The sequence below is a fragment of the Ictalurus furcatus genome, chromosome 2 (genome assembly GCF_023375685.1).
Source record: "Ictalurus furcatus strain D&B chromosome 2, Billie_1.0, whole genome shotgun sequence".
Classification (NCBI taxonomy): domain Eukaryota; kingdom Metazoa; phylum Chordata; class Actinopteri; order Siluriformes; family Ictaluridae; genus Ictalurus; species Ictalurus furcatus.
In genome coordinates, this window is record NC_071256.1 from 8,590,750 (window position 1) to 8,603,266 (window position 12,517).

The 12,517-nt window shown below is 41.0% G+C and overlaps 1 protein-coding gene across 4 annotated transcripts in view; it reads left to right on the top strand.

The window, feature by feature from the left end:
• Positions 1–265: 265 nt before the first annotated feature.
• Positions 266–12,517, top strand: part of enpp1 (ectonucleotide pyrophosphatase/phosphodiesterase 1) — a 96,860-nt gene continuing 84,608 nt past the window's right edge. For 2 of the 4 annotated variants that reach the window (XR_008388225.1, XM_053646518.1), the window contains exons 1-2: positions 266–1,875; positions 12,212–12,284. Coding sequence is in view for 3 of the 4 variants with exons in the window: in XM_053646518.1 (XP_053502493.1) it covers positions 1,735–1,875; positions 12,212–12,284 (214 nt within the window). In the remaining variant the exon portion in view is untranslated. The remainder of the gene's footprint in view (positions 1,876–12,211; positions 12,285–12,517) is intronic. The other 2 variants (XM_053646503.1, XM_053646510.1) reach the window with 1 other exon arrangement.

Sequence of the window (12,517 nt, forward strand, 5' to 3'; positions counted from 1 at the left end):
ATAGCTACCTCATAGGGCTGATATCAAGCATGCTTCAGGGTGGAAGAAAGAGACTAACAGCAGGAGGATGGCTGGAGTTTGAGTGTGGCATGTCAGATTCATCTCTCTGGACTTTCATTGGGTTTTTTTCAGTCAGAAGTCCACATCATCAACATGAACGCTGCTTTAATTCAGCTAGAGCTGACACACCACGGGTTCGTGGTCCTTCATCTGGCCCTTGCTTTTGAGGACACAAGCTAAGATGAGTTGGCTTCAGTGGTTTCGAACCACAGCTATAGCCACACATATTACAGTCAAGTCACATGTGCATGTAAGTTCCAACCTGTAGGAACAGCGGTGTGGTTGAGTCAGGAGACATTAGTTAATCATCTAGCTGGAGCCAGCATAGGTTCTGGATGTCCACTAGCTCATGACAGCCAGCCTCATGCAGGACAACCCCCCAAAATATGTTTCATGGAGATGCTCCTCCTTAGTTAAAAAAAGTGACCTACCTAAGACAGACAAGAAACAAAGAGAGAGAAATAGAGAGCTGCATACAGACGTTAGAGAGAGTGATAAAAGATGGTAAAAGTCATGTTATACCTTACACTTCAGTTCATTTAAAAGTCCATACAAAGGTGTTGCCATTTTTCAGGCCTGAACGAAGAAATTGTGTAGGTTTTGACTGTTGCACGATTTCAGGGCTCTTATTCTGGGTTTCCAGCATGAAGGGGAAACACTGAACAGAAAGTGGCTGGGATTTTTGGGCTCAGCCATGATTTTCTCCTGCTTATTTCACCCTGGATGAGTGAAGGTCAGTGAGGGTGAAGTGCTTACAGCCAGTGTTTGTGTCTGCACGCCATATGCTCTGCTCAGACTTGTGTTTGGAATTTGATTTGTTGGAGGGCAGTGGAGAACTATGAGCTTTATTTACTCTAACGGCTTGTGTAAACATCTAAAACAGTTAAGTTCTTTGAAGTGTTGCGAACCATCAGTCTATCTATGACTTTTATTTTGAAAGTTCTGCCTTTTTCACCGACAATTCATTCATTAAATCTGTGCACGTTTTGTCTTGTGCTGTGATCATGACCAAGTTGGAACTAGAAAGTTTCCTGGGGAGAAAGAGTGGTTTTAAAGGCTGCCCAACTCGTAAATCCTGCTGGGAAACTTCTCTCAGTTGCGCTTCTGTGACGTAGAGGGGAAAAGTAAGAACTAGAAATATATAGCCTACATGATTTAATTTTTCATTTTCTTTTTCTGTTGAGTTTCTGTTTAGATTTGAATACTGGGTGATACTTCGCTTTCTGTAAGGGTTTTCATTAAAATGCTCTTTCATGTTATTTTATGAGTTATTCACAGTGAATTATCACATCCAATTTATTAATACATTAAGCACTAACCAAACAACTCTAATTCCAGTTTTACAGACAGTTTACAGTGAGCATTCATTTTATTTCCGACTTCAGACAGAGCAGTTGGTGTGAACTCTGTAATGTGGGAAATTGGGAGGTTCCGAGCTGGAGAATTCCGAGTTACCAGTTGAACTCAAGCGTCATTATGTCTCTAGTCTCTACATGTAACGGGGATAGACATTACGTCTCACAAACATAAACAGCGCGACAGTGTTACACATGCAGGGGGACTCCAATTCGCTCAGGAACAGCACGGCTTTTAGTCAGCAGTCACAAAGTTAACAGAGCTGGTAACTTTTCTATTCTTGAGAGGGAAAGTGGAATAGTCTCAGTCTGAAGGTGAATGAGAATGGAAATAGCGGAGAGAGAAGAGAGTACAGCCAGGCAGGGAGCCACACTGCTGGGGAGAGTCACAACACGTCCACCGGAGCATCCACAAAACTCCACTAAGTGTACAGCCACTAAAAGGAGAATAATCACAGGGGTAAGTTTGTTCACATAAAATAAATACTAATGAATACAAACACATTCTCTAGTAAATTAAATCTTCAACGGTTAGAAAACTTGATTTCATGTTTGTTTGAGATATAAAAAATATTTATGCTACTCCTGTTAGTTTACAAATACATTTTTGGACAATGCATGAGTTTGAAAAACAAATCATCAAAATTAGAAACTGGTTAAAAAAAGAAAGACTATATGATTACCAGGTGTTTGCTTATGTTGCTCTTAGCCGAAAGAATTATATTCATGTCTTTTTGTTTGTTTGTTTGTTTTTAGTGCAAACGGATATCCCTGGCGCGATGTGTATCTCTGTATCACTTAATTCATTTAGAGTCTGTTCATAGTATATTTAAAACATCTGCATATTTCAAACGAAAGGATTTGGTGACCTCTCTGGTAGTCATGTTTTAGCAAGGTGAGAGCGAAAGGACATGGGGTCTTGTGGGCTGTAATCCGTTTTTTCTACCTAGTGCGGATTAATCTGATGATGGCGTGTTGCTATGTCCACTGAGTACCGCACAAAAAAAAAAAGAAGAAGAAAAAACCTGAACTGCTGCCACTTAATTTTGTGGGTGGAGTTTTCTGTTTACATTGGGTTAATTATATTTACTCGTTAATTAGGGGTGCCAAATTGTTAATGCTTTTATTAAAAGAATATGGAGAAACACACATTTGACACATCCCTGGAGAGTGGCTTCCTCAGTGAGGCCCAACGGGTGTATATTTAAAGTGCTACAGTAATGTGTTTGTTTTTCAACTCAAATATGCAGGACCCACAAAGCAGTGTTTTTCCACTGAGAACACAGTGTGGGGAGCAGATTTACACCCAGCCCTGAGAAAAGTGTTTCCAACCACATGCATATTACAGTTTGAGTATTGTAAAGCACTCCAGTGATGTATTTAGTGTCATCATTACATGTAACAAAAATAGTCTGTTACACTGAGAACATGAGAGCAGTAACATAAGAACCTCTGAGAAACTGTTTTCCCCTTAGAATATTCCAGACTAAATGTGCCAGTATGTCATTCATGTGTCTGTTTTAGTAGGCCTTTTTTATTCTACAGATTTCACACCTATTTTAGTACTTTAATTGACAAAACCAGGGATAACATGTTCTCAAAAACAGCTTGTTGTCTAGTGTTGAAGAATATAGTATGGGTGAAGCTTGTTTGAATGAGGCTGTGAAGCAGATACATGAGTACCATAACAGTAGGATATAAACACAATCCTACTGCAACATGCTACAAGGAAACCACTTTTCTAGGTGCAGTTATTATCAGAGTAAATCCTAGTGTGTAACTGAGCTGAGTAACCTAAAATAACAGAACAGACGACTTACTGTGTCATGTAATATAGTTTATTTGTGTCTGCTACAAAACCTCCAGCTTGTGACACGCACACACAGAGAAAAGAAAACTACTGTCCAAACAGCAGAATGTCTCTGAAGAACGATGTATATACCGTTCTAATTGGGATATATTAGTATATTAAACATTGAATTGACATATTAAATTGAATGTTACACAGAGGTGCTGAAAACACATGGAGACTGGTTCAAGATGACAGGAAGCCTTGCTCAAATAACGACTCTTAAAATTCTATACAGTCCCCTTTGTATGTATTGGAATGGCAAAGTCAATTCTTTTATTTTTGCTGTACACTGAAGATTTTGGTTTGAGATTAAAAGATGAATATGAGACAATGAAAAGGAGACTTGAGGGTGGACTGCCACCAAAGATGTCATGTTCTAAGTTGTTTACCGGATATAATCTAGATATAAATATGAGAGCTAAAATTCTGATCTATCATCTCATATTCATCTTTAGATCTCAAAACCAAATGCATTCAGTGAAAACAATAGAACTGGCCATACTGTTCCAATACATTTAAAAGTGACAATATAATTTTTTAAAATTACAGCATAAAAAAACTTGCATTGATTGCTTCTCATTTCACATGATTAATCTCAGTTTGTGAACACACACCACTTCTTGCTATATGGAACAAGATTAGCTGAATGGGTTTGAGTTTAACAAATAATATTTCTAACTTGCCACATTTGTTGCATGAGCTCAAGTGTAAATAGAAAGATGCCTTAAAGTTGTGTTAATAATAATAATCACTGACTGTGACAGGCAATGTTTTCATTTCTACGGAAGCAGTAAGTGTATGAGATTTAACACAAAAAACTCACTTCAGCTGCACTGCAAAAAATGGGTTTCTTGAAACAAGCAAGACACACTTAAATCTAGTTAAAGTGTACTAGAACCAAGAGAGAAAAAAATCTGCCAATGGAGTAAGCAAAACTGACTTGGTAATAATTCTCAAAATAGCATAAATATCTAGTCACTAAAAATGCTATTGGATCTTAAAACTAGACAAAACTGCCAAACTTTAAGCAAGTTGTGCATATTATAAGCAATGAAAACTCAGTTATTCAAGATAGACTTAATGAGTATTTTGGTCTCTTGATTGAGCTGACTTTAAGAACTTATTCCTTAATTTGGGGGGGGGAGCTTACAATAAAACACAATTTCTTCAAACAGAATAATAAAAATAAGTGACTTTGTCCAAAATTAAGGCACCAGAAGCATCGTTATTTTTTAGCATTTTTATTGAAGCAGCGAAAAACTCTGCAACATGGTGTCATGGATTGTTGAAGGCGTCGGATGTAAGCACCGATTTCTACTGAATAAAGTGCAAAACTGTGAAAACAAGAACCATAATTGTAAAACTGGACACAAGGCAAAAACATGCAGACTATGAGAGCAGCTGTAGCACACACGATAACACATGAACACGACAACATCAAAAGCTTGACATTTAGGTGCTGAAAAACAAGGGATGCTTTTCATTTCTTATTTGTGCATCCTTTTTTCCTTTCCTCGCTTCTTAGTTCCACCCCCTTAGGATGTAAGGGAAAGATGCGAGGATGAGATGCGAGGAGAGAGGAGTCGAAGCAAGTCAAATAGAATATCCTCGTTCTCTCAAGTGTCACTTCAAAGCGACGTCAATTAATGATGACTGTGTTCAGCTGGATTACCTCACTGTGCTTCAGGGATCTGCCATTATGTTGTTGGAACTTGGTTAATAACAACATTCTTATTAAAGCAACATGCACTGATAGTATGTGAAATGTCTGGTTTATTCAACAATGAATTAATAAACAATATAGAAAGTATCACATCTTTTGTGCAGCTTTGCATATCCAAACATGCAAGGATCAATTAATGACAATACTGAATGTAAGCATATTATTTAATAATATTTCACAGAAAATTCTATCACATCAAAGGACTTTTTGTTTGAAATTATGGCAGATCCCACAAGATCTGCCAGAGGGGAATTTATACAGTATCTCACAAAAGTGAATACACCCCTCACATTTTTGTAAATATTTGATTATATCTATTCATGTGACAACACTAAAGAAATGGCACTTTGCTACAATGTAAAGTAGTGAGTGTGCAGCTTGTATAACAGTGTAAATTTACTGTCCCCTCAAAATAACTCAACACACAGCCATTAATGTCTAAACCACTGGCAACAAAAGTGAGTACACCCCTAAGTGAAAATGTCCAAATTGGGCCCAATTAGCCATTTTCCCTCCCCGGTGTCATGTGACTTGTTAGTGTTACAAGGTCTCAGGTGTGAATGGGGAGCAGGTGTGTTAAATTTGGTGTCATCGCTCTCACACTCCCTCATACTGGTCACTGGAAGTTCAACATGGCACCTCATGGCAAAGAACTCTCTGAGGATCTGAAAAAAAGAATTGTTGCTCTACATAAAGATGGCCTAGGGTAAAAGAAGATTGCCAAGACCCTGACACTGAGCTGCAGCACGGTGGCCAAGACCATACAGCGGTTTAACAGGACAGGTTCCACTAAGAACAGGCCTCGCCATGGTCGACCAAAGAAGTTGAGTGCACATGTTCAGCGTCATATCCAGAGGTTGTGTTTGAGAAATAGACATATGAGTGCTGCCAGCATTGCTGCAGAGGTTGAAGGGGTGGGGGGTGAGCCTGTCAGTGCTCAGACCATACGCCACACACTGCATCAAATTGGTCTGCATGGCTGTCATCCCAGAAGGAAGCCTCTTCTAAAGATGATGCACAAGAAAGCCCGCAAACAGTTTCCTGATGACAAGCAGACTAAGGACATGGATTACTGGAACCATGTCCTGTGGTCTGATGAGACCAAGATAAACTTATTTGGTTCAGATGGTGTCAAGCGTGTGTGGCGGCAACCAGGTGAGGAGTACAAAGACAAGTGTGTCTTGCCTACAGTCAAGCATGGTGGTGGGAGTGTCATGGTCTGGGGCTTCATGAGTGCTGCTGGCACTGGGGAGCTACAGTTCATCGAGGGAAGCATGAATGCTAACATGTACTGTGACATACTGAAGCAGAGCATGATCCCCTCCCTTCGGAGACTGGGCCGCAGGGCAGTATTCCAGCATGATAATGACCCCAAACACACCTCCAAGATAACCACTGCCTTGCTAAAGAAGCTGACGGTGAAGGTGATGGACTAAACCCTATTGAGCATCTGTGGGCCATCCTCAAACGGAAGGTGGAGGAGCACAAGGTCTCTAACATCCACCAGCTCCGTGATGTCGTCATGGAGGAGTGGAAGAGGACTCCAGTGGCAACCTGTGAAGCTCTGGTGAACTCCATGCCCAAGAGGGTTAAGGCAGTGCTGGAAAATAATGGTGGCCACACAAAATAGTGACACTTTGGGCTCAATTTGGACATTTTCACTTAAAGGTGTACTCACTTTTGTTGCCAGTGGTTTAGACATTAATGGCTGTGTATTGAGTTATTTTGAGGGGACAGTAAATTTACACTGTTATACGAGCTGTACACTCACTACTTTACATTGTAGCAAAGTGTCATTTCTTCAGTGTTGCCACATGATAAGATATAATCAAATATTTACAAAAAAGTGTGGTGTGTACTCACTTTTGTGAGTTACTGTATGTGCATCAGGTTTTTTGACAAGAATCATTTCCGCATAGGCGTACACCTGTGTATCCTTGCTCCTCTGGATGGTTCCTCACTCCTTGCCTCCTCACGGTGCAATTAGAGGATTAATATGTCCTTCAAGATGTTTCACATTGATCATTTCCCAGGTCACGGCCTGGGGGACGAAAGAGCGAGGAAACAATAAAACATCAGTTTGAGTATTGAGAAGCACCCTAGAACTTCTATAGGGGTGCTTATTAGGGGTAACACAGAACAGGTGTGAGTGATCAGTGGGTCATGTAACATGCTGGGCCTGATGGGTAATGTAGTTCAGTGTGGATTTCAGCAAAACCATGACGCATAGCTGCTTCATTGAAAAATTAAAGTTGTGCAAGTGGTCTTAGTCTTAAAATAAGGAAAGCAATCTTGTTCCTCTGCTGGTATGTTATGCAAACCATTGCATATTGTAGCTTGTTACTGGTTAAATATAGCCTAATATTTGCTGGAAGACCTTACTAAGACAAAGTTAAATATTTTCTTAAAATGAAATTACTTTTATAATGCAAAACATGATTGACAAGATTTTTCTTTTTACACACAAAAAAATAATTCCCCAGAAACACGGCTTTTTACTTTATTGAAATTGCTTTTTTGCAATGCGAGATCATGATGAATATTAGAGTTGGAATGACAAAGGTCACTAGCTTAGCTTGAGGTTGAATGGCCACGTATCGCATCTGCATTGATTTCTGTACCACCCAGGTGATTCTCCAGGTCCTGTATTATCGTAACGAACTCATGCTGTTTGGAAGGTTGGAATCCATATCCTCCTGACTACCAGGGGAAAAAAATGTCTCCCAATTACTTTTTTTCTTAACTTCCCCAATTGTTTGGAAGGCAATAAGCATACTGAAAACTTTAAAAAAAAAAAAAAAAAAAAAAAAGGGGGTTTTATTTTAAAAATATACATCAGAACTCGGTACACATGAAACTGAATCATGATGACAATAAGTAAATAAGATTCCTACTTGGCCCTGAGTAATCATCTGCTCAGCAAGGTGCAATTTGAATTCAAGGAACTTTGAATTTGGTTTCTTTCCTAAAAGCTGGCAGTTAGTCTTATACTGAAGCCATGCATTGTTGATTGCCAAATCAAAAAAGTGGAAAATTGCACGCACTTGTCCATTACGAGTATGAGTGGCCATCCTGTAGAAACTCAGAGTCCTGTCTGCCATGTCCACGCCACCCATGTTGGACTCAGCAATTTACACTGGTCTTGGTACCTGGACATACCTTTTCTCTTTCATAGACCATCTACTTCATGTGTCCTGAGGCTAAGTGCCATAGGAAGATGATGGCATGACCACTGGGTTGTTGTCAAACCACTTAATGACAGCGAGTTCAGGACTTCATCTGACCACCATTTAAGATGCCCCTCTTCCTTTCTTTTTGAAGCCCTGATCCCGTATAATGTTGCACTCCTTTGGAATTCTGTTCTTCATGAGAGTTCCAGTACCTTCCAGCCCTTTCTCCATCAGGAGAAAAATGGAGAACAAAATGGAGGTAGTAACTACAAATGTCCACTGTGCAGGACCTTTTTTTAACACTCTCCTACCATGGTAAAACATTGTTACGTTACTTTAGAAAATGACTTATAGTGTTCTTCAGAGATTCATAAAATAAAATTCATAAAATATAACAAAGATTCATAAAATATAACATTTCAAGGCAAATTTTGCTCAATGAAAATGATTAATCACTTACTTTTCCTCTTTCCATAAAATGTCCTTGTGGTAATGGACACCATTTTCTTTGAAGAGGAAGTTCCCAAAACCCCACCCCCAGACATTTGCTATCATTTAAAAGTCCTAAACGTCCTCTTTAGAGAATAAAAGGAGTTAGCTCAGTAGTATGCATGGTGTGAGAAATATTTAAGTTTACAAAAAACTATTGGCCAAATGCGTGTACACACACATAGTGTACAACAGGTACATGTATGTGACCTCTATATGTACATATATATGTACACACAGTGCATCCGGAAAGTATTCACAGCGCTTCACTTTTTACACGTTTTGTTATGTTACAGCCTTATTCCAAAATGGATTAAATGAATTATTTTCCTCAAAATTCTACAAACAATACCCCATAATGACAACGTGAAAGAAGTTTGTTTGAAATCTTTGCAAATTTATTAAAAATAAAAAACAAAAAAAGCACATGTACATAAGTATTCACAGCCTTTGGAAATATATATATATATATATATATTTCGGACAGGCCTGGAAAGCCCAAACGGGTAGTGCGGGTGAACTGGGAATGTCTGGAGGAGGCCCCTGTCTGCGAGATCTTCAACTCACACCTTCGGCTGAGTTTTTCTGGCACCCCTGTGGAGGTTGGGGGCATTGAACCTGAGTGGGCAATGTTCAAAGCTTCCATTGCTGAAGCTGCGGCAGAGAGCTGTGGTCTCAAGGTCTTAGGTGCCTCAAGGGGCGGTAACCCTCGAACATCATTGTGGACACTGGTGGTCAGGGAAGCCGTCCGACTGAAAAAGGAGGCCTTCCAGGATGTGTTATCCCGGAGGACTCCGGAGACAGTTGCAAGGTACCGACAGGCCCGAAGGGCTGCAGCCTCTGCTGTGAAAGAGGCAAAGCAGTGGGTGTGGGAGAAGTTCAGAGAGGACATGGAGAAGGACTTTCGGTCGGCACCAAAGTGTTTCTGGAAAACCATCCACCACCTCAGGAGTAGGAAATGGGGAACCATCCAAGCTGTGTACAGTAAGGATGGGATGCTGTTGACCTCAACTGAGGAAGTAATTGCACGGTGGAAGGAACACTTTGAGGAACTCCTGAATCCGACTAACACGCCCTCTATGGTAGAGGCAGAGGTGGAGGACTATGGGGGATCATCGTCAATTTCACTGGTGGAGGTCACTGAGGTAGTCAAACAACTACACATTGGCAAAGCCTCGGGGATTGATGACATCCGTCCAGAAATGCTGAAAGCTCTGGGTGTGGAGGGGATGTCTTGGATGACACACCTCTTTAACATTGCGTGGAAGTCGGAGACCGTGCCCAAGGAGTGGCAGACTGTGGTGGTGGTTCCCCTGTTCAAAAAGGGGGACCAGAGAGTGTGTGCCAACTATAGGGGTATCACACTTCTCAGCCTCCCTGGTAAAGTCTACTCCAGGGTGCTGGAACGGAGGGTTCGGCCAATAGTCGAACCTCAGATTGAAGAGGAACAATGTGGATTCCGTCCTGGTTGTGGAACAACGGACCAGCTCTTTACTCTTGCAAAGATCTTTGAGGGGGCCTGGGAGTATGCCCATCCGGTCTACATGTGTTTTGTGGATTTGGAGAAGGCATATGACCGGGTAGCCAGGGGTTTAATGTGGGAGGTGCTGAGGGAGTATGGGGTGAGGGGATCCCTTCTTAGGGCTATCCAATCGCTGTACTCCCAAAGTGAGAGCTGTGTCCGGATGCTCGGCAAAAAGTTGGGCTCGTTCCAGGTGGGGGTTGGTCTCCGCCAGGGCTGCGCTTTGTCACCAATCCTGTTTGTGATATTCATAGACAGGATATTGAGGCGTAGTCATGGTGGGGAGGGGTTGCGGTTTGGTGACCTGATGATCTCATCGCTGCTTTTTGCAGATGATGTGGTCCTGATGGCGTCATCGGTCCGTGACCTCCAGCACTCACTGGATTGGTTCGCAGCTGAGTGTGAAGCAGCTGGGATGAGGATTAGCACCTCTAAATCTGAGCCCATGGTTCTCAGTAGGAAACCGATGGAGTGCCTACTCCGGGTGAGGAATGAGTACTTAACCCAAGTGAAGGAGTTCAAGTACCTTGGGGTCTTGTTCACGAGTGAGGGGACATACGAGCGGGAGATTGGCCAGAGAATCGGAGCAGCTGGAGCAGTATTGCAATCGCTTTACCGTACTGTTGTGACGAAAAGAGAGCTGAGCCGGAAGGCAAAGCTCTCGATCTACCGGGCAATCTTCGTTCCTACCCTCACCTATGGTCATGAAGTTTGGGTAGTGACCGAAAGAACTAGATCGCGGGTACAAGCGGCCGAAATGGGTTTTCTCAGGAGGGTGGCTGGCCTCTCCCTTAGAGATAGGGTGAGAAGCTCGGTTATCCGAGAGGAACTCAGAGTAGAGCCGCTGCTCCTTTGCGTTGAAAGAAGCCAGTTGAGGTGGTTCGGGCACCTGGTAAGGATCCCTCCCTAGGGAGGTGTTCCAGGCATGTCCGGCTGGGAGGAGACCTTGGGGAAGACCCAGGACCAGGTGGAGAGATTATATCGCCACACTGACCTGGGAACGCCTCGGGATCCCCCAGTCAGAACTGGTTAATGTGGCTCGGGAAAGGGAAGTTTAGGGTCCCCTGCTGGAGCTGCTGCCCCCGCGACCCGATAATGGATAAGCGGTTGAGAATGGGGATATATATATTATATATATATATATATATATATATATATATATATATATATATATATTATATATATATATATATATATATATATATATATATATATATACACATACATACATAAAATATTATACACACATAAGTATACATTTATATAGTAATATATTTAACAATTGTATATTGCAGAAAAATTTAACTGCAAAATAACTTTAACTAACTGTTCATAAGGCAGATGGCATGTTGGAAAAAAACTGTTCATGGGCCCAGATGTTTTGGTGCAGAGTGCACTATAGTGCCTGCCACAGGGGAGGAGTTGAAAGAGCTAATGGCTCGGGTGTGTGGGCTCTGTGGTGATTTTTTCATCCACTTTCTGACTCTGGACAGTAGCAATTACTACAGTTATTTCCTGACAGTAGTCATCAATCTACAAAATCTCTCCAGATTTACTCTCCTTTGCTTTATAATTGCTTGGTTTGAACCAAACACGCATTTAGCCAGTTTGCTCATACTGTCTCAAACATCTCTCAGCTCGCTGCTGGAGCCAAAGTAAAGACATCTCCTGATTGGCTGAACTTACTGCTGCAGCTGCACTCATTTATATTCATTCTATTGTTAAACTTTTGATGAATGTTTTGAAGAAGCCTGAAGTACAGACGAGTTGTAAAGCAAACTGTGGTCTGAATTGAAGAGGTAATTCTATATGCACAAACCTAAGAAAAGCACAAGTGGACCAAAATCCCTCTAATTGTCTCTAACCTTGTTAAAAATACCCAAACAATGGTTTAAATACAACTGTATAATGTGTATGTTTGTAAGACTCACTTGCTCACAACTAACTTGAAAGACGACAACATATATGGAAAACTTAGTACTAGTAGTAGTAACATCGTTATTGTTGTTGTTATTAATTGTTTTTATATTTTCTCCACAGGTTATTCTGACCACATTACTGGCTGTAATCCTAGCAGTTATATTTGTCTTGAAGCTACACTGTGATTTAAAAGGTGGGATCTTTATTTACTGCTTCACACTTAATATGGAAATTTAATCTTTCAATTTATTTTGCAGTCACAGATTTAGACTATAATGATGGTTGATCTGATCACAAATAGAGATGGATAGTCAGTCACTATTGGTTATCCTATGGGTCTCCTTTGTGCTATACTTTTGAATGTCATCAGCAGCTGGGTTTCCAGATCTGCCTGAAGGAGGATGATCATACTTCAAAACAAGACTC